Source organism: Ceratotherium simum, chromosome 24 (genome assembly GCF_057802395.1).
Source record: "Ceratotherium simum simum isolate JZ-2026a chromosome 24, ASM5780239v1, whole genome shotgun sequence".
Taxonomy (NCBI): Eukaryota; Metazoa; Chordata; class Mammalia; order Perissodactyla; family Rhinocerotidae; genus Ceratotherium; species Ceratotherium simum.
The window spans coordinates 23,761,390-23,788,327 of NC_141923.1; the positions used below are offsets into that span (position 1 = coordinate 23,761,390).

Genomic DNA, 26,938 nt, shown 5'->3' on the forward strand with positions numbered 1-26,938 from the left:
ACACTGAGTGTCATCATGTAACCAGTCCCGAGATCAAGAAAAGAACTTCATTGATACCGTCTTTTCCCTAATTCCAATCACTAAGCCTTTCTGAGAATAACCACTTTTCTGATGGCCAGAAATAATGTTAGTTCTAATAAATATCTAATCACTTTACCAATATTTTCTGTAAATGTTAGTCTTTCTACACATATTGAAATCTTTAGTATCTTATTGATCAGTATTAATTCAATCTGAACTTTCCTGACTAAATTCTGACTTTTAAAAAACTCTTTTCTTTGGCTAATTTATAATTCTAGAATTTTTCTTTCATTGAAGGAAATTCTCTAGATTCGGCTTCAAGCATTCCTGTTTCCTCCATGTTTTGCTTCTGATCTGGAATGTACAAATTAAAATTTCAGGGTGGTATTAGGTATGTAATCAATATCAAGTATGGAACACTTGAGGCAATTGTTTTAACTACATTAGTTTAACACAAGTGGCTGATTTTTTTTTCATTTTATCCAACTGGAAAACTTGGTTTACAAGCAAACCAATTGATCGGATATAAAGGATTTAATGCAATAGTTTATCGGGACTACAGATACTCCAATAGGAATTGATATTTGATATATTAGGGAGCCACAAATAAAAAGAAGTATGGAGCTATTAGAGACTTCACATGATTTTCTATTTTAGTCCTAAACCAGACTGCTATTCTCAGCAAAGGGCAAGGCTACCGTCTGCAGCATTAAAAGACAAAGTATCACCGGGGCCGGCCTGTGGTGTAGCGGTTGAGTGCGCGTGCTCCGCTGCTGGCAGCCTGGGTTCAGATCCCGGGTGTGCACCGAGACACTGCTTGCCAGGCCGTGCTGTGGCGGCGTCCCATATAAAGTGGAGGAAGATGGGCACGGATGTTGGCCCAAGACCAGTCTTCCTCAGCAAAGAAAGAGGAGGATTGGCGTGGATGTTAGCTCAGGGCTGATCTTCCTCACAAAAAAAAAAAGAAGAAGAAAGAAAAGTATCACGATAATGTGAAAAGAATACCGTACTTAGGGTCTGAAACCTTGTTTCATGACCAAAGGCAAGTCATACAACCTCAAAGAGTCAGTTTCCAAATCTATAAAGTAAAGATAATGATATTTTCATTGTGAAGTTGTGGTGAGAAGTAGATAAGATTAATGTTTCTAACCATCTAATTAAATGCCTGAACATAGTAATTACTCAATCAATGCGGGCTTCCCCTCTCTTTCAGCATGGCAGGATTTAATAGCAAAGAGATTTAACATGGGAGGTCCATTCTAATGGAAAATAAGACAACACTATATTATATCCTTTCCCCATACATTTTCTATTATTTATTTAATTCTTATTCTAAAACAAATGCATGCTAATTACATAAAAATTTAGAAAAAGAGATATGACAAAAGAACTCCCTTAATTCCACACTCTCAGAGACAGCCACACTAAATACTGGTTTTTGCAGGCATCTCACTTACCGCCGTATTTCATCAGTACAGTAGCCCCCTTTATCTGTGGTTTTGCCTTCTGTAGGGTCAGTTACCCGTGGTCAACCGGGGTCTAAAAATATTAAATTGAAAATTCCAGAAATAAATAATTCATGAGTTGTTAATTTCTCGGTGTTCTGAGTAGCATGATGAAATCTTGTGCCATCTCATTCCATCCTGCCCAGGACATGAATCATCCCTTTGTCCAGCATATCCACACTGTATATGCCACCTGCCTGTTAGTCACTTAGTGGCCTTCTGGGTTATCAGATCAACTGTCGAGGTATCGCATTGCTTGTATTCAAGTAACCCTTATTTTACCTAGTAATGGCCTCAAAGTGCAAGAGTAGTGATGCTGGCAATTCAGATATGGCAAAGAGAAGCCATAAAGTGCTTTTAAGTGAAAACATCAAAGTTCTCAACTTAATAAGGAAAGAAAAAAAACCATATACTGAGGTTACTAAGATCTATAGTAACTTTTATTACAGTTTATTGTTATAATTGTTTTATTTTATTAGTTATTGTTAATCTCTTACTGTGCCTAATTTATGAATTAAACTTTATCATAGGTGTGTATGTATAGGAAAAAACATAGTATATATAGAATTTGGTACTATCTGCAGTTTTGGGCATCTACTGGGGGTCTTGAATGTATCCCATGCAGATAAGAAGGGCCTACTGTACCCCTCAGAATGCACTGCACATAGTAAGTGTATTAGTGTTTGAGGAATTGAACTTTTTTCCCAAGAAGATATGAAAGTGATTGTAAATCCTTTAGGAATATTAATTATTGGCTTAGACTGGAATCCAGCAGACTTTCTGGTCTACCTGTTATTTTTTCAATACTCCAGGACAGATACCTGACCTACTGAATTCTCAAATAGCTCTAGGAACAGAGATTACAACATCTCTTTTTATAGCAGGGTGGGTCTAAGGGCAGATGTTAATAAACTAAATCATTTTAAAACTCTATTTTATTAGATTTTCATTGCATTTAAAAATAAAAGCTGGGTTTTTCTTTGCTTTGCTTTTCTTTTAAAAGGAGTACAGCATGACGGGAAAAACTGAATTAGGCATGGCAGGGGCTAAACTGTTGCACTTACTCATTCGTTCATTCATTTCGCTGCCGTGGGATCTAGGTAAGTGGTGCAGCTTCTGTCACCTTGTAGAAAGAGGGGAAATAATGCTCGCCCTGCTTTCCTCTTACATGGTGATTGTGGAAATCAATCATCGTAATGTATGTGGTGACGTTTTTCATGCAGTAAAGTGCTATAAGCTTTTTGTATTGCTATGGTAATAATAGGAAAATTAGTATGCGTAACATTAACATAAATATTTCTGTTGGGCTATATATGAAAGCAATGAAAAGCATGGACTTTATGCTCTGATTTTACTTTGCAAAGCAGTTCATATCTACGTCCTTAATCATTTTTGATGAGTGTCTGGAGGTTGGGAGCTATACCCAGAAGTCTAAAATTCCCCAATTGCCTAGAACTTTTGTGGATTATCATGTCATCTCTTTACTAAGTTCCAGTCTAGAAATTCAGAAAGCAGAATTAGGAAAAAGAGGATAATACATTTTCTAGCTCTCATCTTACCCAGAAATAGATGTCCATTTATATTACCATTTTCCCTTGGTTTTTATACTTAGATACAACATAATGATAATAGTAACTATTATTCAAAGCATTAAATGAGCTACTTAGCATTTGGGAAAAAAATAATATTAACACTAAATACTATAATCATGCATCCCTTAGATAAGTGGTAAGACGTCTGTGTCTCTGTGTAGAAAGAATATGTGAACAAGCTGGTTTTGAAACATTGCTCCACTTTATCAGCTACGTGACTATGAGGGTAAGTTATTATCCTCTCTAAATCTCAAGGATTAAATGAAATGGCATTTATAGTGTAGCCAGGACAGTGGCACATTTTAGGCGTTCTGTGTTCTCTTTTTCTGCTTATTACAAAACCAAAATGTTTACTTATTTTAACAGATATGAATGTTTGATAACTTAGGGTAACATGAAAAATATGTTACATTTATTTTTCCCAGGCATAGTGTAAAAATCCATGCTTTTATCTACATAGATTGAGAGGCTAAGAATTATATTTTCAGAAAAGATGTTTATTGGAAATTTATTTGCCTTGCATAATGTACAAACATAAGCTACAATTGGATTAATGACATAAATGTGAAACTGAAGCTGCAGAGCAGGTAAGAGAAAGTATAGGAGGCTATTTTAATGATCTTGGATTGGAAAAAGGCTTTCTTCACATGATAACAGCTCAGGGATCATAAAAGAAAAATATGTCTCATTTGATTATGCTAAAATTTAAGACCTCTGGCAAAAATTAACCATAAAACAAAGGGTAAAGTGTGGAAATGTATTTGCAACTCAGAAGCAATATCCTTAGAGAGCTTTGTCAAGAGCTCCTACAAATCAATAAGAAAAGATAAACAACTTAGTACGGTAAGCAAAGGTCATGAAAGGGCAAATGTTTAGGTAACTCACTTTTTCCACCTGAAAAACTTACCTTGATAGTTTTGGATCCAAGTATAGTCATGTGCCACATAACGATGTTTCTGTCAATGATGGACTACATATAGGACAGTGGTCCCATAAGATTATAATGAAGCTAAAAAGTTCCTATCGCCTAGTGACATCATAGCCTTAGTAACGTCCTAGTGCAAAGCATTACTCATGTGTTTGTGGTGGTACTGGTGTAAACAAACCTACTGCTCTGCCAGTCATATAAAAGTATAGCATATACCCTATGTACAGTGCATAATACTTGAAAATGATAATAAATGACTATCTTACTGGTTTGTGTATTTACTATACTATACTTTTTATTATTATTTTATAGTGTACTTTCTACTTATAAAAAAAAGTTTACTGCAAAACAGTATGCCATGTTATACTGGCAGCAGCCTCAAACATCTCTTGTTTACTGCGTCTTTTGATTGTATCATTTTTTCTTGTGCTTGATTTAATCTCGTGTTGTTTTGTTCCTCATGGCCCCTAAGCATCCAAAATCCATTGCTAGTGTTGCCAGTAAGAGGCCACATTGAATGATTGACCTGGAAGTGAAATTAACTGTGATTAAGACTACAAAGGTGGGAAATCAATGATGGTTATTGCTCGCCATGTCACATTCCACCATAGCTACAATCTTGAAGAACAAGAACAAAGTGACGGAAGCAGTTAAAGGATCTGCTTCATTGAAGGCAATAAGACTAACAGAAATTCAAGAAGGACCTATATCAGACAGAGAGAAACTTCTAATGACCTGGATTGAAGACCATATACAAAAGTATATCCCTCTCAGGACCATGATGATCATGGCTGAAGCAAAAATATGTTTGTAACATTGAAAGAAAAGTCTGGACCCAACTACGATGTTGAATTTACTGATAGCTCTGCGTGGTTTAAATGAATCAAGAATCATTATTCATTACATAATGTGAAAGTGAGTGGTGAGTCTGTGAGTGCCGATGTGAAGGCAGCTGAAGAATTTTTGAAAACTCTAGATAAGCTGATTGTGGAGGAAAATTAGTCACCAGAGAAAATATTCAATATGGATGAAACCTCCCTATTTTGGAAACAGATGTCTAAAAGGACTTTCATCCATAAGGAGGCCAAGTCACTGCCAGACTTCAAAGCTTTTAAGGACAGGATGACAGTTTTGCTTGGGGGCAATGTTACAGGCTACAGATTGAAACCCTTTGTGATCTAGCACAGTAAGAACCCCAGGACCTTCAAGCACACGCTGCTAGTGTATTACAAGAGCAATAAGAAAACATGGGTGACTCAGCTCCTCTTCCAAGATGCCCTCCTGAGTTGCTTTGTAAGTGAAATGGAGAAGTACTGTTTGGAGAATACCATACTTTTCAAGATTTTGCTTATTGTTGATAATGTTCCTGGACATCCTCCTTTTATTGGTGATCTTCATTCCAATATCAAAGTGTTGTTTCTCGCTCCAAACATCACCTCTTTGATCCAATCAGTGGATCAAGGAGTTATAGCAGCTTTTAAGGTCTACAACCTGAAGAGGACATTTGTCCAGTCATTGCTGCAACTGAGGAAGACACTGAGAGGGCACTGATGCAATTCTGGAAGGATTACAACATCTATGAACCTTGCCTGGGCTTGGGGTGATGTCACCAAGAAGTGTATGAATGGCATCTGGAAGAAGACACTCAAGAGGTTCATTCATGACTTCAAAAGATTTGCCAAGGATGAGGAGGTTGCAAAAATCAACAAGGCTGTGGTTGAGATGGCAAACAACTTTAACCCAAGTGTGGATGAGGATGACATTGAGGAGCGCCTAGAGGTGGTTCCTGAGGAATTGACCAATGAGGAGTTGTGGGAACTGGAACAGGAGCACACAGCTGAAGAAGAGGCAAGAGAAAAGGAAACTGCAGGAAAAGAAAAAGAAGAACCCCCAAGAAAATTCACAGTGACAGGTATAACAGAACCTTTTGCAAATCTCAACAAACTCCTTAAAAAGTTTGAAAACATGGACCCCAACACCAAAAGGTTTTCATTAATAGAGAGGAATGTTCATGGTGCATTATCTGCTTACAAGCAAATCTATGATGAAAAAAAAAAAAAGAGAGAAACAAACCAAGCAAACTGCCATGGATGCATTTCTGAAAAGAGTGACACTTCCTCAAGAAGAGCCTCAGGCAGGTCCTTCAGGAGGTGTTCCAGAAGTAGGCATTGTCACCATAGGAGACGACAGCTCCATGGGTGTTATTGCCACTGAAGACCTTCCCGTGGGACAAGATGTGGAGGAGGAAGACAGTGATCTTGATGATCCTGACCCTGTGTAGGCCTAGGCTAATTGTGTTTGTGTCTTAGTTCTTAACAAAAACATTTAAAAAGTAAAAAAAAAAAACCCAAAAAATTTAAAATAGAAAAAAACTTATAGAATAAGGATATACAGAAAGAAAATATTTTTATGTAACTGTACAATGTGTGTTTTAAGCTAAGTCTTGTTACAAAAGAATCAAAAAGCTTGAAAAAATTTAAAAGTTTATAAAGCAAAAAGATTATAGTAAGCCAAGGGTAATTTATTATTGAAGAAAGAAAAATATTTTTTTTATAAATTTAGTGTAGCCTAAGTGTACACTGTGGATAAAGTCTACAGTAGTGTACAGTCCTGTCCTGGGCCTTCACATTCACTCACCACTCACTCACTGACTCACCCAGAGCAGCTTCCAGTTCTGCAAGCTCCCGTCATGGTAGGTACCCTATACAGGTGTACCATTTTTTATCTTTTATACCGTATGTATATATGGTATGAAAAAATATATATATATTTTATACCTTTTCTATGTTTAGATGTGTTTAGACCCACAAATACTTATCATTGTATTATAACTGCATACAGTATTCAGTCCAGTAACATGCTGTATAGATTTGTAGCCTAGTAGCAATAGGCTATACCATATAGCCTAGGTGTGTAGTCGGCTATACCATGTAGGTTTGTATAAGTACACTCTAAGATGGTTGAACAATGACAAAATCACTTAACAACGCATTTCTCAGAACGTATCCCCATCGTTAAATGACACATGACTGTACCGAAGAGAAAGCATTAAAACATCTTTATATGTGAGTGGGAAGACAGTGGTCCTATACTGATCCGGTGGCATTGTGATTAGCTCTGTTTTGAATGAATGAGTTTTCTTGACTGGCTAAGTGTTTATGCCTGTAAGTTTCCTGAAAAAATATTGTTTAAAAATTCTAGTTTTGGAAATCATATGGTATTTGACCTTCTCCCTCTGACTTATTTCACTTTGCATTATACCCTCAATGTCCATCCACGTTGTCACAAATGGCTGGATTTCATCGTTTCTTATGGCTGAGTAGTATTCCATTGCGTATATATACCACAGCTTCTTTATCCATTCGTCCCTTGATGGGCACTTAGGTTGCTTCCAAGTCTTGGCTATTGTGAATAACGCTGCAATGAACACAGGGGTGCATGTGGTTACCAGAGGGGAACGGGGGAGGGAGGAGGGTGAAAGGGATAATTCGGTACATGTGTGTGGTGATGGGTTGTAATTAGTATTTTGGTGGTGAACATAATGTAATCTATGCAGAAATAGAAGTACAATGATGTACACCTGAAATTTTTACAATGTTATAAACCAATGTTACTGCAATAAACAAACAAACAAACAAAAAAAATTCTAGTTTTGGGGGCCGGCCCGGTGGCGCAAGTGGTTAAGTGCGCGCGCTCCGCTGCGGCGGCCTGGGGTTCGCCAGTTCGGATCCCGGGCGCGCACCGACCCACCGCTTGTCAGGCCATGCTGTGGCGGCGTCCCATATAAAGTGGAGGAAGATGGGCATGGATGTTAGCCCACGGCCAGTCTTCCTCAGCAAAAGGAGGAGGATTGGCAGATGTTAGCTCAGGGCCGATTTTCCTCACACACACACAAAAATAATAAAATAAAAAAAATAAAAATAAAAATAAAAATTCTAGTTTTTTAAATGATGTTTATAAACATTTCTGTTTACTTTGTCTTCTTTGTCAGAGCTTTAGAGGACATACATACATTTAACCCTTTCTTGATGACTTAGTTCATCATTAAGAACATTGATTGTTGCATTTCGCTATAATGCAGTGCAGTGAGGTTAGGAAGCTGTTTACCCTTATGATAGACAGGTTTAGATTGCTATGCATTTTGAATTCATATGGAGATATGATTACCAGCAACAAAAGACAATCAGATAAATTAAAGTTACCATTGCAAATCCCCTAGGAAGCTTCCACTGTGGAGATCAATGTATAATCAATCTCTCAGTAATTCCAGAATAGCCCATTTTTCTTTGACATTGGAAAGACTTGCTATTTCTCTGATTGAGGCTCAGATAAGGTAGTTGGTTCACAATGTGGTACCAGGTTCTATAAATATCTGTGATTGAACTCTAGGGCACTTGCTTTGTGTTTATACTTTACATGAATGTGCTGATTACATCTTCATACCTATCCTATGAAATATACCCATTTTATAGGTGAGGAAATTGAGGCTTTGAAAGATTAAATCCCTTACCCACTAATCCATGGGAGCTAGTATATGTGAGAGCCTGTGATCTGGATTTAGATTAATCATATGCTATACCAAATTTCTTAGAATTGCATGTAAAATAAAAATAAAAAGGCTCTGAGTGAGAGCCCAATAAACTTTTCACTGAATAAAATATGGAAGTTTTAAGTATGAGCTGTGGGAATAAATGTGTACTAACTAATCAGAGGCATCACTGTCTTCTGCTTCTCATCAGCATTCTGCCTAAATGAGATAATACTCTCCGTATCTGTAGAGGTGATAACTAAAGTATGAAATGCTGTAGTTTATAAAGATATGTTTTTGATCATGTATGCAGCTTGCCACACTGTATTATATAAAACACATTGTGATTGAGCAATGAATTATAATAATTTCATCTTCTACTGGGTATTTCTCATTTGACACCTCTGTACTGTCATTGTCCTCACGAATCTTTCATTGTGCCTCAGGGTTGGGTAATAGAGTTGAGCGTATCAGGGATGGAAGCTTTCCTGGGAGGGATGTCTATAATCAGCTGATGAACTGAATACAATTGGCTATGCATGATGTTACTCCTACCATATACACCCCACAGAAAACCCTGAGTAAGGGAAAACAAACCCACCACAGCATGTTTACCATTTATTCATGAGTGCACAGTTCTTGGCTTCAATACTCTGGCATCAAAAAGGATGATGTGAATTGGAAGAGTTAAGATGAGGCTCTGAGCAACAGGGAATTTTATATAAACCTCTCTTGTAATGATTGCGATTAAATGACTTAATGTTCTTCTATTCTTTCTAAGAAGAGATTAGCTAGGGAATCATTTTCCAAACCTTACCTCAAGCAATTAACTCAAATACTTGTCCAAATGTCTTAGATTTTTATGACATCTAAACTTTTTCCTCTTCTCTCTTTACTGCTCTCAGTGAGAATTCCTTGCGTTACTCTTAGGATGAGTCTCTTTGATTTCTTTTCAGCCATTATTTCCCCTCCTCCTCTCTCCCCTCCACTGCTCTTCTCTTCCCCCATCACATAGCTGCTCCACAGGAAGAACCAGCTTAAACACATTTGTTAAATTATACATTTTATCTACTTCACAGAGTCAATTTTATTCTTTTTATTAAGCCCCTGTTGCTACAGAACTTTCTCAATTTTTAATGTCTGAGCTACCATGAATTGCTCCAATTTTTTCAACTTTTTAGTTTGAAATTACTCTAATTTCTTTGTTTTTTAAATTCATGTGTATTGGCAGCTCCATGTTTTATCCTTCCACCCACTCTCCACCTTCCCCTTTCTCTGGAGAGAATGCTGCTGCTGGTGGCTACACCTTGGAAATCCATGACTAAAACCACTCACAAGCTTAGTGATTTTGGGCTCTTGCATAACTTCTCCAAGTTTTAGTTTCTTATCTACAAAATGCAGATGATAATAATAAGTTGTGGAGTCGATGTGAAGATTAAACAAGATGATGCATATAAAGTTCTTGGCAATTGTATGTATTGTATTATGTGTGTTAAAGAAATGTTAACTATTGTTATGATTGTGATCATCTCACTTCTCATAAGTTCTTTTGTATTTGAAACGTGATCTATACTTTGTAGTTTGTATTCATTTGGTAATATATGTCATATATGTATGTGGTCTTGATTTCAGTTTTCCTACCCATTCTGATTGTTCTTCACTTACATTTTTCTCTTCTAGATATCACTCTATTTTTCTCCTTTCATTATCACATAGCTTGAAGGAGTATTCTATATTATTGGCTCTGGATTCAGAATTTTTGAAGCCCTCAGCTCTGAAAAGATTGTGGTGCCCCCACTCTCAATACTCATCCATATACAAATCGAAATAAAATTCTATTTTTGAAGTAACACAAAATCCCATAATAACTACTTCTGGTTTACAGATGAAAATACGAGATTTAAATGATGAATTAAAGTAGATTTTTAATTTTATGATTATAAGTTTCTGAATCAATTCACTGTACCGGTGCTTTTTACTTCTTTGGAGGGGGAACTGTTGAGCTGTTGTTAGTCTCTGTATTAAATAGTTCAGCCTTGTAAGCCAGTTGTCATTTCTTTGAGAGACATGCAATCACACACACATATTCACACGTACTACTATATGCATATATAGATTATATGCATATATATATATATAGTCATGGTATTGTTCAAAGTACCTGAAGTCTGGAGATGATGAAGACAGTTCTCGCATCTGCCATTTGCTAGCAGATTTTTGTGTAGGTTTCTCAACATCTGTGAGTCTCCTTTTCTGGTCTATGAAAATGGGGTCATAACAATATTTGCTTCTCAGGGTTGCTATGAAGATTAGAAAAGATTATGCAGGTGACACCATTTGAGAAGTTATTAAGCACTACAGAACCTCAGTGAATTAAATTTAAATATGGAATACTTTCTTTATCTCATTAAACCATTTAGCTGTGAGATCAAGGTCAGTACTGAATAATTGTTACCTACCTATCCCCTGCTCTTCAGCAACACATTCCTGGTTGCCGAGTGAGCACACTGTTTCTTTCCCACCGAAGTGTAAGCACCAAGATGAAAGTCTTTTTTTCATGACAAGGGAAAGGCAAAGGGGCAGATGTGAAAAGTAATATCTACTTCATAGACTTGTTGGGAGGTTTAAATGTGCTTGTTTGTAAAGTACTCACCACACTGCCAAGTGCATAGAAAGCTAAATAAAAGGGGCTATGCTGATGGTTATTGATAAACTTCTTTGGAAGCAGAGCGCATTCTGATTTTTGGTCCAAGTCAAACCCAAGATTCAAGGATTGGAGTAAGTGAAGATGAGAGCCAGATTGAGGTAAGGACAGCCAGAATTAACATGCAGACAGGTATGGTATATATAGACAACAGCGTCAGTCCACATAACTTTCATGGATAGTGATTCTGGACAGCCTAGCTTATTTTTAAGAATACTACATCTCATTGCCTCCTATGGAGGGTGGGTGATATAAGTTAAAAGGCCTTTATTTTCCTGAGTGTCATGGGGCTTGAGGTGCAATTTAGGGGTAGTCCTGAGGCAGAGCTGACATTTTCAGCATGCTAAAGGGGAAAAGTATTTGAAGATCCTGAGAAAATTCGAGAGGAAAGAGAAAAGAGTCAACAAGGTTGGGCAGCATGAGGCGAAAGAGAAGCGGAAGAGAAATTCTGGTAGAGTTTTGGAAAAGAAAAGAAATATCTAATGGAAGCATTTAAAGGTTTTGGAGGGATGTGCAGTTTAAATCTCTTCCTCCATCTTGCCAACAAAATCTTCAGTAAAATCTGCACTGCTTGTGAATGCTTAGGTATAGATGGATTCTTTAGAAGAACTATTGAGACACAGAGGTATCCCTAACAGAGATAGCACAGAGCTGGTGCCTTTGCGAACATCTGGGTCACACTCTGCCTTTCCCCGTCTCTTTTACTCTAACATCCATGGTTCTCAGAGGCTTCTGTTATGCAGAACAGGCTTCCTCCATAGCCTTTTTAATATTCAGATTTGAAGTCACTGTCAAGTTAGGCTCTGATCTCCCAGACCCCCAATTCTACCTTACATTGCCCTAGAACATGCATACTCCTTTGATGTGAGGGTTTAGATGTATAGTTCAAGAGATCAGAAGGCAAGATCACAGTGATGGTGGTAGTAATAACAGCAATAATGGTTACTGGCTTTACAGAAAAGCATAGTATAATGGTATGATGGGAAAAGATCCACATAATTTTTGAGTTAGATCCACTTGAACTTGAATTAAGATTCTGTCATTGTTTGCAGTGTGACATCAGTCAATTTATATAACTTCTCGAAAACTTAGGTGTTCTCATCCATAAACCCTTTCCTCAGGAAGTTGTGAAAGACCCACAAAGACAAATAACAGTGGTGAGATGGCAGCAGGTTGAAAGAATCCCATAGACATCAGCATTCCCTATTAAAGTTAAGATCATTTTTTTTTTTTTTTAGTTTTAATGAAATAATATTCCTCCTGGCTAAATATTTTGAAGAAGATCATTAGTCTACAATATAGCAAAATAAAGATGCACTTTGATAAATGTTTATTTATCCTCTTTCATAAGAAAGTAATTGTAATAGTCAATGAAGTCTTCAGGTATTCTAATTATTTTAATTATGAATAATCTGGTAGATTTACACAAGATTCAGATATTCATAGTAGTAGTTAGTATTGACTGCCTATGTATGAAACTCAATTTTTAAAAATTATCATTCTAGAGGCTGGCCCGGTGGCGCAGTGTTTAAGTGCGTGTGTTCTGCTGCAGCAGCCCAGGGTCTGCAGGCCCAGATCCTGGGCGCGCACCGACGCACCGTTTGTCAAGCCACACTGTGGTGGCGTCCCATATAAAGTGGAGGAAGATGGGCACGGATGTTAGCCCACGGCCAACATCTTTTTGCTCAGCAAAAAGAGGAGGATTGGCATCAGATGTCAGCTCAGGGCTAGTCTTCCTCAAAAAAAAAAAAAAAAATTCATTCTTAAACTACCAAGAGGATAAAGAACTTGCACAACCCTTTTGGCACAACCCTTTAGATACTGGTAAATTGAACATTTCCAAAACTAATTATATACATCACAAAATAGCAGTAAGGATATGCTACATTTGCAAATGTATTATCTTAAAATTTTTATTATTCAATTAGCATATCAACTTAAGGTATAGATCAGGAACTAAGGAAGGACTACTGAACCATTTATTGGACGAAGAACATGAAGTTACTCATTCTCCTCAGTCAGCTTCAAATTTCTAGTGCCTCTGGAGCTAGGAAATGCCAACCAAGTTGCAAAGGAAATAATCACGGTCTCCTTGCCAATATTTTCTGTCTTAATAGAACTAAGGATCATGGCTAACATTTTTCATTTAGCTGTTACTGGGCAAAAATTTACCTTCTATAAATCTTGCTTACGTACAAACATGGTAGTGCTTGAGAAATATAATGGAGAATAATGGCTGTTTTGTAGAAATATCTTTGAAGAAAATGGTCATTCCAGTATTTAAACATTTATGGAATAACTAAGGGGATTATAAGGAAGACACTTTCAAGTTTCTCAATTTGTAATAGTTGTTTAGCAGAGGGAATATCTTTAAAGTTTCCGTTCCTATTAAAAGGGATAATCAAAGGTGAACCATAACTAGAGATCCCCTGAGCAACCAATATACAATCATTTAGTAAATAAAAGAGAAATTAGAAGGCTTATACAATAGAGCATTTTTTTCCAAGTAGAATTGAAAAATTACTTGAACAAGGACCAGATGATAATTAATAGGGCCCATTACTAAGAGTGGATGGCCTGATGCAGTACTTTAACAAGCATTCTTATTTATCTTCAAAGCCAAGGGAAAATGCTTTGAAACTAGGTCAAAGAGAGAAGTGGTTTTTCTTAGATTATTTTATGATCTGATATTGCTTGACTTCTATATTATAGAGTAACCGACCACAACAGAGATAATCATGTGATTTGTTTACATTTCAAAGAAATCCATAAAAGACTTTACTTCATTCTGCAGAGTTGAGAAGTTATGTGATTCCTTTACTGTTGATTCCAGGGCTTTTTTAAAACCTTGAATGACAACATGTATTCTGATTTTTTTTCAGGTCTTACCTCAGCAATTTTTGATGTATTATAATTAGAATTATCACAAACACTATCAATTATTTTATCAAATAAGAAAAATCTTTGCTATAACGTTTTTTGAAATTAGTTTTGTAATTTTAATTTGTCATGTATAAACTCATATTCTTATGAGTTGTGTTGTTATATTGACATATAACCATTTCAAGAGTTAAGCTGCAATTGACTAGTTGACATACAATTATGTTTTGTAGACATTAAATTGAACATCTATGAATTTAAATTTTTCTGTTTTCTTTTCATAATTTGGAGCCAAGGGATTTTTTTATATCTTTAATATTTTTGTAGGCCCTAAGTCCTGAGCCTATAGATTAATACATTTTTAAAAATCTCAGGTTTTATTGCCTTCTATCCCTCAGTGTTTCACAATTGATTGCTTTCTACCTAACATGCGTTTGTTATTGCTGCCAACTAACTGCTTATAAAGTACAACCATATTTTAAAATTTTTATCAAATTTGCAACAATTAGATAGCCATTTATTGCATAATTAATCATGATAGTTTGTACCTAATGAAAGGTATTAAAGAGTTAACCTCCTAAAGATTCAATGCAATACCTATCAAAATCCCAGCTGGCTTTTTTGGAGAAATTGACAAGCTGATCCTAAAAGCTGATTCATATGGAAATGCAAGGGGACCAGAAAGCCAAAATAATCTTGAAAAAGAAAAACAAAGTTGGGGGCCAGCCCCGTGGCTTAGCGGTTGCGTGCGCGCGCTCCGCTGCTGGCGGCCCGGGTTCAGATCCCGGGCGCGCACAGATGCACCGCTTCTCCGGCCACGCTGAGGCCGTGTCCCACATACAGCAACTAGAAGGATGTGCAGCTGAGACATACAACTACCTACTGGGGCTTTGGGGGGAAAATAAATAAATAAATAAAATCTTTAAAAAAAAAAAAAAGAAAAACAAAGTTGGAAGACTCACACTTTCCAATTTCAAAACCTACTACAAAGCTACAGTTATCAAGACAATGTGGTACTGGCAGAAGGATAAATATGTAGATCAATGGAATAGAATTAAGAATCAAGAAATAAACCCTAGAATTTTGGGTCAATGGATTTTTGACAAAGGGGCCAACTCAATTTAATAGAAGAAACAACAGTCTTTTCAACAAATGGTGTTGGGACAACTGGATATTCATATGCATAAGAATGGATTTGGACTGCTACCTAATACCATCCACAAAAATGAACTTGAAGTAGATTATAGACTTAATGTAAGACTTAAAACTAAAAAGCTCTTTGAAGAAAACAAGAGTAAATCTCTGTGATCTTGGGTTAGACAATGATTTTGTAGGAATGACATCAAAGCATAAGGAATAAAAGAAAATATCGGTAAGTTGTACTTCATGAAAATTAAAGACTTGTGCTTCAAAGGACACCATCAAGAAAGCGAAAAGACAATTCACAGAGTGGAAAAACTGTTTGCAAATCTGATAAGGTATTTAAATATAGAATATATAAAGAATTCTCTCTTACAGCTTAATAAGATAAGCAACCTAATTTTAAAATAGGCAAAGGATTTGAACAGGCAGTTCTCCAAAGAAGATATAGGAATGTCGAGTAAGCATATGAAAAGATGTCAACATTATTAGTCATCAGCAAATGAAAACCACAATGAGATACCACTTTACACCCACTGAATGGCTATAATAAAAAAGAGAGATAATAACAGTTGTTAGTGAAGATGTGAGAAATTGGAATTCTTATACATTGCTGGTGGGATTATAAAAGTTACAGCTACTGTGGAAGACAGTTTAGCAGTTCCTCAAAGGTTAAGCATAGAGTAGCCACATGACTCATCAATTCCAGTCCTAGAAATCTACCCAAGGGAAATGAAAAGATATGTTCACACAGAAACATGTATACAAATGTTCACAGCAGCATTATTCATAATAGCCGTAAAAGGGGAAACAACCCAATACCTACCAACTGAGGAATGGAAAAGCAAAATGTAGCATAGCCATACAATGGAATATTATTCCATAATAAAAAGGAACGAAGTATTGCTACATGCTACAACATCAATGAACCTCAAAAACGGTATGCTAAGTAAAAGAAGCCAGTCACAAAACATCACCTATTTTATGATTCTGTTTGTATGAAATGCTCTGAATAAACTAATCTACAGAAACAGAAAGTAGTTTCCTAGTTGCCTATGGATGGGAGACGGAATTTGGAAGGAGATGGGTGTGACTGCTGATGGCTATGAAGTTTTTTGTATGGAGTGATGAAAATGTTTTAAAATAAGATGATGGTGATGGTTGTACAACTCTGCAAATATACTAAAATCCATTGAATTGTATGCTTTAAACAAGTGAACTTTATGGTATTTAAATTAAATATCAATAAAGCTGTTTAAAAAATGAGGTAACCTCCAAAATGCAATAAAGTGGCATATGAATATTTCTCATGGTAATTATTTATGGTAATTTTAGCAGCTGTGATTTATATTTTCTCCAGAAATAGTCTGAATAATGTAATTTCATGATCTCCATTTCTCTTTCAATTTTTACCTCTACCTCTTCCTACATCTGTCTATCTCTACACAATTCAATCTACAAAATTAAAACACTGTGGTAGGATATGTTTTAAAATCCGGGCAATGTAGCTATGTGTTCCCATGTTTTTTTTTTGTTTGCTTTTTTTTAAAGCTTCCGCGCATAGTTGTGTCTTCTAGTTGTTAGTATAGTTCTCTGTGTGAGCCACCACCACAGTATGACAACTGATAGGCAGGTAGTGTGGTTCCACGACCAGGAAACAAACCTGGGCCACAGTGGTGAGAGCACTGAATCTTAACCACTAGACCACCAGGGCTGGCTCCCCATGTTTTAATAAATATCAGTTTAGGTTATTTCAGTTTAATGTGCACTAAACTAATAAAACCTCTTTCATGTTTAGGCTTGATATTAGCAGACACACTTGGCAATTATGGATCATAGCTGTTACTGAATAGCCTCAGATGAATTGTCACTTTCTGAGTCTCGACATTTCTTATTAAAGTTAAAGAAAACTCTGATTAATTTAGGAGATAGGTTGAAAGATATTAGAATTATTTCACCTGGGGAAAGAAAGCTTATTGAGAATCTTCTGGTATTTGAAGGATAGTGGTCAGTTAATCTCCCTCTACTCTGAGAAATATTCTTAAAGACAGGCAAGAAGAATTTTGTTAATGTGTAAGGAAGAAATTCCTAAAAGCAAGGATTTCCAACAATGAAATGACTTACCAAATGTTTGCTTGGCATTTTTTAAAAGCTCGTTCACAGGAAAAAAGCAATCCACAGGAGCCACTGCGGGCCTAATGGCTAGAAGCAGAGGACTTTCCCAAATGAACCAATTAGGCACTTTCTTTTTTTCCCAGGAGATCTTTTCTTGATTGGGGAAGTTCAATATGGACTAAATGTTTAAGTTAGTTTTGATGTGTTTCACATCAGTCATTTCGTGATTAAGAACAACTTCTAGTGAAATCGATCAGTTGAATTGACAATCTAGGCTAGCTTTGGACCAAATTAGGAAGTTGATACAGTTGTTCCCCGGTATTCTCTTTCTTTTCCTTCTTCTTCAGTGAAATGCATCTCTTCCTAGTAGGCAGCACGGTGCAGTAGAAAAGCAGTGAACCTGAAAGTAAAATCCAATTTCCCACATACAAGTTGTTCATCTGGTCCCAGTTGCTGAACCTGTTTGAGTCTGTTTCCTCATATTGCAGAGGAGGATTATCACTCCTACTTTATGGAGCTGATATGAGCTTTAAGTGACACACCCCTACAATGTACTAGAAACAGAAGAAATGTTTCCTTTCCCTTCCTCTTAAGGTGTCTCCTGTCACAAAAGAAAGCAGTACATTTAAACCATTCTAAGATGTTGTCATCTTAATAAGTTACTCTTTTTCAGGAACATTTGAGTTTAGAAATAGCCTGTGTAGAATTTTAAATAATTTGTCAGAAGTGAGGAAGGGAAACATTTGAGGGCACAGGGAACAATCTTAAGTTCCCTTAAATAATATTATGGACATGATCATGTACATCGCTTACACATGATTCTGGCCAACTTGCTCATGGTACTATACAAGTTATCAGCTAGTTGGCCGAGGATGTGTGGCCTGATGGCTCTGATGTAATGACCATTTATACGACATTTAAAAATGATGACATACAATGAAATATTATTCAACCTTAAGAAGGAATGAAATTCTGACGCATGCTACAACATGGATGGATGTTGAAAATATTATGCTGAGACAAGTCAGATACAAAAGGACAAATATGGTATGATTCCACTTATATGAGATACCTAGAATAGTCAAATTCATAGAAACAGAAAGTAGAATAGTGGTTGTCAGCAGCTGGAATGAAGGGGAAATGGGGAGTTATTGTTTAATAGTCATAGAGTTTCAGTTTGGGATGGTGAAAAAGTTCTAGAGATGAATAGTGGTAATGGTTGCATAAACTTATTGCCACCCAACTGTACACTTAAAAATCGTTAAAATGTTAAATTTTGTGTTATGTATATATGTATGGATATATACGTGTATGTATATATACCACAATAACAAAAGTAAACTGCTAAAAACAGAATAAATGATATGATGTAAACACTGAAAAGTATACATATTGAAGAGCATGAGAAGATAAGCCATAGACGGGAAGAAAATATTTGAAAAGATATATTTAATGAAAAACTGTTATCCAAAATATACAAAAAACTTTAAAAGCTCAACAATAAGAAAATGAACCAATTGATTGAAAAATGGGCCAAATGGGGCCAGCCTGGTGGTGTAGTGTTTAAGTTCGCATGCTTCACTTCGGCAGCCCAGTGTTCACAAGTTCAGATCCCGGGCACAGACCTGTGCACTGCTCATCAAGCCATGCTGTGGCGGCATCCCACATATAAAGTAGAGGAAGATGGGCACGGATGTTAGCTCATGGCTAACACTCCTCAGCAAAAAGAGGAAGATTAGCAACAGATGTTAGCTCATAGGCTAATCTTCCTCACCAAAAAAAAAATAAAAAATGGGCCAAAGATCTTAAAAGATACTTCATCAAAGAAGATATAGAGATGGCAAATAGCATATGAAAAGATGCTTCACGTCATGTCATTAGGAACATGTAAATTAAAACAAAAATGAGATATCACTACACACCTATTAGAATGGTCAGAATCTAGAACTCTGGCATCAAATGCTGGCAAGGATGTGGAGCCACAAAAACTCTCATTTGTTGCTGGTCAGTATGCAAAATAGTGCTGACACAGGAAAGACAATTTGACTATTTCTTATAAAACTAAACATGCTCATACCATATGATCCAGCAATCATGCTCCTTGGTATTTACCCAAAGGAGTTGAAAACTTATCCACACAAAAACCTGCATGTGGATATATGTAGTAGCTTCATTCACAACTGCCAAAACTTGGAAGCAATCAAGATGGCCTTCAGTAGGTGAATGGATAAATTGTGGTACATCTAGACAATGGAATATTATACAGCACTGCAAAGAAATGAGCTATTAAACCATGGAAAAACACAGAGGAAACTTAAAGGTGTATTACAAAGTGAAAAAAGCCAATCTGAAAAGACTACATAGTGTATTATTCCAGCTATATGACATTCTGTAAAAGGCAAAACTGTGGAGACAGTAAAAAGATCAGTTGTTGCCAAGGGTTGGGGAGAGAGAGGGATGAACAGGTGGAGCACAGAGGATTTTTAGGGTAGTGAAACTATTTTATATGATATTGTAACTGCAGATACTTGTCATTATACGTTTGGCAAAACCCATAGAATGTACCAAGAGTGAAATACTGACACAAATGGAATAATACAATATATACTCTTTTGTATCTGGATTCTTTCACTAATCTGTTTTGTTTGTAAGAATCATCCATATTGTTGCCTATAATTGTAGATTTTTCATTCTCATTGTCATGTAGTATTTCATTGTGTGAATATCCTATAATTTATTTATCCACTCCACTAATGGGTTTTTGAGGATAACCCTGTTTTGGGCAATTATGAAGTGTACTTCTATGAATATTGTAATGTATTTTTTTTTTTGGTGAACATATGGATATATTTCTGTTGAGTTTATACCTGGGGGTAGTATTGCTAAGCCATAGGGTATGCACATATTCAGCTTTAGTAGATACTGTCAAGCGGCTTTCCAAAGTGGTTGTACCAGTTTACATACCACCATCAATGCATGTGAGTTCTGATTGCTCTGCATCCTCGTTAGCCTCACCAATTTTGTTATCTTTCTGTCTTTTCATTTTAGCTATTCTGGTGGGTATGTGTAGCCATATCAATTTACATCGTTTTTGAAATGGCTTCTCAATTGCCTCTATTATACATAGCTAGATGTCTCTGCTTTTGATTAGGTTGATGCTCAGATTTAAAAAAAAAAACAAAATCATCCTTTATTCTTTTACCTTATAGTTAAATTCTCATTTCACATCATTTATTCATAAATAAAACAGTGGATTTTTGGTCTGGGTTCCACTGTTGTTTTCCTGGCAAACACTTCAAAAGCCAACTGGTAGTGTGAAGATTCCAATGTCTTGGTATGAATAAAGTAACAGTTGTCTTTGCAGAATTAAAAATCTAGCTTAAGGCTTTTGAAATATTTTGACAACTGTTTTACTGATGTAAGTAATTTAGACAGCCCGTTTTTATGGAGAAGGAAAATCAGAATACTTTGAAATCTCAAAAGGGTAAAATTACTGATATTGGCTAAACTTATTGTTTATCTAGTAGTATCCAGGTTATGTAAAAAAATTGGGCCCTGTCAACTAACAGCAAAATAGGAATGACATTAACTCTTACTAATTCAGATTAATTGAGAGACAGTGGTATAAATATTAAATTTGAGTTCTATAAGAAATTTAGTTTTATATTTTCCAAGCATATGCTACACAATTGGTAACTAAAATGTTTATCAGAGGTCATTTAGGAATTTGCTAAATTCCTAAAAAGTGAATGGATAAGGATTCATAGTATATTAATTGTTTAAAGATTGATATAAATAAGGTAGTCAATAAAATTTATTTTTTCTCATCAGTTAAACATAAACTTTGCAGTACCATGTATATTAGCAAGTTGATTAATATACCATTCTCCTTTCTTTTAGCCTTTCTCTGATCTATCACGAATTCAAAATGAGTAGATTATGCATTAACTAATTAAGTGTTTTTGTGACACTTTGATCTTCAGGGATTCCCAGGATTAAAATTACATGCATGCAAACAAAACAATTCTTTGCATATCAAATTATTTATGTAGGTTGATAAAATATGCATAAAAGTTTCTACAAATCAATGAACCATCATTATGCATTGCTATAACTGCCACACAGCCTTATACTATTAATAATGTATTTTTAGATACTCAGCCATCCCATAAAATCCATTAACAGTTCTGTCAGTCTTGTTGAGTCTATCCTCAGGTGTCATTTAAGGGATAATCAGTTTAAAGGTTTAAGACACATTTTCATGTTCACACTAGAATTCAACCCCTGGGCCACACTACTCTAGGATGGCTGAATCTCTCTGATTCTGAAACAAGAACCATCCTGAGTCTTCTTAGTTAGTGATCCTTGAGGCGCATGTAAGGATGCCCTTGAGGTATTTAATTAGATGGATTCATTGCTTACCTAGGGTTATTGGGGGGTTTGCCAAAGGAATATAATATTTAGTAGATACTTCAAAAGGCTTGTGTGCCAGTTGAAAAATTATACTCTGTAGTTTTCAAATGAGTAAGTAGAGTTCCAACGTTTCCTGCCATTCCATTCACCACAGAATGCCAGAAGTGTTCTTCAGTGGCTATTTTCACTTGTTATAGTAAGATCATTCTGGTCATTCTTTACTGTGATTTTTTTGAAAACTTCATTCCTATCCCTAACATAATTCTAGGAGATAATTTTTTAACTCTATTTTTTCATTTCATTCTGTGTTAATTTTCTGACTTCCATATATCATCTATTGGCTTTCATTAGACTTGGATAATACAGTTTCTCTTCCTGGCAGATATGGTATTCTAGAATATAATCTTCATGAGGTCAGAGACTTTTGTCTGTTTTGTTCACTGCTATATCCCCAGTGTCAGGAATAATGCCAGACACATGGTAGATCTCAGTAAAATTTGAGTTTTTGAGTTTGAATGAAGAATGATAAATGGCAATTTAAACTTCAGGTAAATTGTAACAATTAAAAGAAATGTAGAATGGAAATAGTAAATCCAGTTAAATAGTTAAATCCAGTTTTCTAGATATCATTGGTAAAGGAATACATTTGTTTCACTTAAAACTTCGCGATGATCACAGAGGGTGAACCTCATGAACTCCTCTCTTCTTTTCTTATGTGAGGTTGCCTCATCCTCAAGCTGAGAATCTACCTTTCTTATTTCCTTTACTGCTGAACTCTTTGAAAGAGCAAACTCTCTCTACTTCCTTGCTTATGGGTCAGCCTCCTTACCTCCTCCTCACATTGCAGTCAGGCTTTTCCTCTACCATTTTCCCAGAGTTCCTTTCACTAATGTCACCAAAGGTTTCCCAATTATAAGATCCAGTGGTCTCTTCCTAGTTTCTCTCTCACTTGACTATTCTAGAGGATTCGTCCTCTTAGCTGCTTTTTTCATGAAACTCTTTCTTTGGCTCCTCCCTTTCTCCTGTCTTCTTCTAAATTATTGCTTATTTATGGGCTCCCTTTCTGACTTCTTTCTGCTTACCGTTGCAGGGAAAATTGGTCTTCCTCAGCCCCACTTCTCTTCTTACTATATATCTTTCCTTCTCTGACCCCATTCATTCCCTTGGCTACAACCTTTCCCTCCATGCTACTTACTTTCTAGTCTGTATCACCAACTCTGATCTCACCCTCAAGTCGCACGCCTTTATGCCCAAAATCTTTTGAGATTTCTCTACCTGTATGTCTCTTAGATTGGACATATTCAAATTAAACCTATTTAGAATTTAAGTCAGTGCCAATTCTTAAAAGTTGTACCATCACCTGTCTTCACTATTTCAGGTAATAGCATTACCATCTTCTCAGATACTCAAGCAAGATAAGTAATGGTGATCCTTGACTTCTTTCTCCACATCCAGCCAGCCACTGAATCCTATAAATTCTAAAATAAAGTTGATTTCTTTTATAAAGTCACTTTGAAGAGTGAATTAGTGAATACTGAACCATTGCTCCTAGAGGAAATACAGGGTTAGGTTCCTGTGAGCCTCTGGTCACAACATTTTTGTGAGTAATGCATAACCTTGTTTAGTGTGTTTTTATTTAAAGACATCTTAATTAAGATATATTGTTGATTCATTAACATTGAAATCATGGCCAACAAACATCACTATAACTCATGCCTGAATGAACTTATCTAATAGACGAATTTTCTCCATAAGGCACATCACAGCCTTCTTGCACTTAGGAAAACTAAATAACAGTTTGCTTGAGGGCCATTTTAAACAGTGAAATCACCAACAAAAAGCACAAAGATGTGAAAAACAAAGCACTCAATAGACCATGAAAAGGACACTTGCTTTCAGTATCAAAACTGTAACAGGAAAGCAAAGCGTCTCCTTGTTTGACCTCAGCCGGGAATATGCATGTTGGGCAACTCAAATTTTTCACTGCTCTGTGCATGTCTGTGAATGACTACAAAAGGGACATGAGTATTGATTTGGGGGTTCCAAAAAAATTTTAGTGAGTAGGCAAATTTGCAAATGCAGACTTTGTGTGTACTTAGGATCAGCGAGTACGTCTGAATCCCACTCTTTTATGTCCATTGTTTATTTCAGATGCTCCTCATTTCTTTCTTGGGTTATTATAATATTGCCTAACAACTATCATTGACTCAGGTCTCTCTTTAATTTCTCCTCCTACTGTTTGTTAGAACTCATCATTGATCTAGTCACATTTCAGTGTAAAAACTTTCAGTGTTAACTCCATTAGTGAAGGACTATATCTAAATATATGAGCACGGCATATAGATTAGCCACAACCTGCTTTTCCAGTCCCATATTTTATACTCACACATCCCACTTTCTTTTTGAACATAACTGTTCAGTGTTGGCCTTTTAGTATTTTTCATACTCTCAGTAATAACCTCATCCCTCTTCATTGCTGGATAAAGATAGGCCTCAGATGTCATCTGCTTTGAGTAGCCATTTGAATCTTTGTCAGGCAGGTAGTTGTCCTCTCACCTTGCTCCCATAGATTATTGTAATATACCTGGACTCTATTATTTACTTAGGCCTCCCCACACACTGTGCCCTTCTTAATGGTAGGAGCCATATCTTATTCAGGTAATTCCTCTTTCTCCACTCACATCCAATTAGTCATTAAGTTTTATGAATTCAACTTTTAATTATCTGATAGTACTAGGCTTAGCATCTGACCCTTGTTGGCCTAACATGGATATTTGCTGTGTAAATGGATGAATGAATAAATAAACAATTGAACTTCAGTCAATTTATGAGAGATTTTTGACTGGTCATATACTTTTATTAACAGTTTATAAGAGATCATAAAATGTTAGTCCAGAACTCTCCATGTGCCTAAATTAAAGCAACTAAAGTATATAAGCATTTGCTGGCATTTGTTCCCAGTATAATTTCTCTTCAGGATTGCATCCTGTTTCCTATGAAATGGAAACCAGATGACAGCCATTTTGAAATTCACTCTGAGCTGGTGCCACTTGTATTCAGTTGGTGTGGGTCAATTACCAATGATTTTTTTGCTAACAGGATTGTTTAAAGAAACAATGAGAGAAGAAATGTGTTAAGATTCTGAAGAATATTGTTACACACATTATTTTGTAGTTTCTCTGGGGGAAAATCATAAAACAGAAAATGATAATATCAAGAACAGTTCAGTGAAATAGTTTACAAATGATAGCATGAAAAACTTTACTATATTTATTTTTCCTTGGTAGATAATGTTTGAAATCATGGATGTCTTTTGCTATGATCCATCTTTACATTCTAGAAAAGTCATTTATATGCTGATGAATGTAATACCTTTTGCCCTCATTTTTGATGAACATCATTGGGTTACTTGGATGTTAGCAAGAAAAATTAAACCTCTGAAATGCTTCATTCAGGAATAGAAATAGGGTGTTTTATTATATTTCTGTGTAATGCATGAAAAACTAGAAAGGATGCATTTTTATCTATGGGAATCTTGTTTTTTATATCTAAAATGTGTTTTATTATTGCTTGGAAGCTGTAATAAAGCTTTTATCTCTCCCTGTGTTCATAAATGCTTGTGTGTATGTATCTGTAACAAGATAAACACCCCACAAGGCTTATGTATGTATGTGTATCTATTAATTTCTTTTTCCTTCTGAGATTGGGATTCACAATCAAGTACTGAAAGAGAAGTGAAACTGTGCAGTATAATGGAAAGAGTATTTACTCTTGACCTTCGCTCTAGGCTTACCTCTGTCTTTACCAGGAAAATTGTGTTGCTTGAAGCAAGTCACTTAGTGTCTTCAGGTTTTATTTTTGTCACCTGTATTAATGATTCGGTTGGACGACATAGTTTCTAAGATCATTTTAGTTTTAAAATTTTTTGATGAAAGATGAAAATTCAGTTACTACAGGGATGTTGACAGAAAGATTTATTCCAGGCACAGAGCAGTCATTTAACACACCGAGTGCATATTTGTTAAATGAAGGAATCCTGTGTGATGGCTAATTTTATGTGTCAACTTGACTGGGTCACGGAGTACCCAGACATTTGGCCAACCATTATTCTGAGTGTGTCTGTGAGGGAGTTTCTGGATGAGATTATCATTTGAATTGGTAGACCAAGTAAAGCAGATTGTGTTCCTAATGTGGGTGGACCTAATCCAATCAATTGAAGACCTGAATAGAATAAAAGGGCTAAGTGGGAATTCCTCCTGGCTGACTGCTTTAGCCGGACATTGGTCTTTTCCGGCCTAAACGTCAGCTCTTCTTGGGTCTTGAGCCTGCCAACATTTGGACTGGAGCTTACACTATTGGCTCTCCTGGTTTTCAGGCCTTTGGACTCAGACTGGAACTGCACACTGGCTCTCCTGGGCCTCTAGATTGCCAACTGCAGAGCTTAAAACTTCTCAGCCTCCATAATTGTTTGAGCTAATTCCTTATATCTATCTATCTATCTATCTATCTATCTATCTATCTATCTATCTATCTATCATCTATCTATCTACCTACCTACCTATCCATCCATCCATCCATCCAACCATCCATCCATCCGTCCATCCGTCTTTCCATCCATCCGTCTATCCTCTTTGTACTGGTTCTCTGGAGAACCCCAACACATCTTATATGTGTTCCCCTTAACCCTTTCTTCTCCACCTACATCCAATTAGTCATTAAGCTTTGTGAATTCAGCTTCCAAAATATCTGGTATCTTCCCAAACTAGATTTTACTGAATTGAAGCTATTGTTAATTTTTTAAAACAATGTACACAGTGTCTTCTTTTGTTCAATTTTTCTTCTCACAAACCTGAGTAACAAGTGGACCAACAATTTTCTAAAAATATATTTCATTATATATAAGTAGCTTTTTATCCAGATACATTTTTGTGATTTTTTTTCATGACGTGCTCTAATGAAGTTAAATTACAGGAGTACTGTACAGATTATTTTATTTATTTAAAAACTCAAGGGATTCATCTCATATGTCAAATAAAAGGACCTTGAGGAAGAAATAGTGAATGGTCCAAACTATTGGTATCAGAGTATGTAAAATGTAAGAGTCATGAAGAT

General features: G+C 36.1%; 1 protein-coding gene across 2 annotated transcripts in view; it reads left to right on the forward strand.

Annotated features, from left to right (window-relative positions):
- The window catches only part of DIO2 (iodothyronine deiodinase 2), a 105,629-nt gene that overhangs the window by 21,413 nt on the left and 57,278 nt on the right, over positions 1-26,938 (forward strand). The window contains exon 2 of one of the 2 annotated variants that reach the window (XM_087448104.1): positions 2,530-2,626. The exons of the other annotated variant lie outside the window; for it this stretch is intronic. Within the exon in view, the coding sequence (XP_087304230.1) occupies positions 2,539-2,626 (88 nt within the window). The 5' untranslated portion in view covers positions 2,530-2,538. The remainder of the gene's footprint in view (positions 1-2,529; positions 2,627-26,938) is intronic. 2 annotated transcript variants of the gene reach the window in all.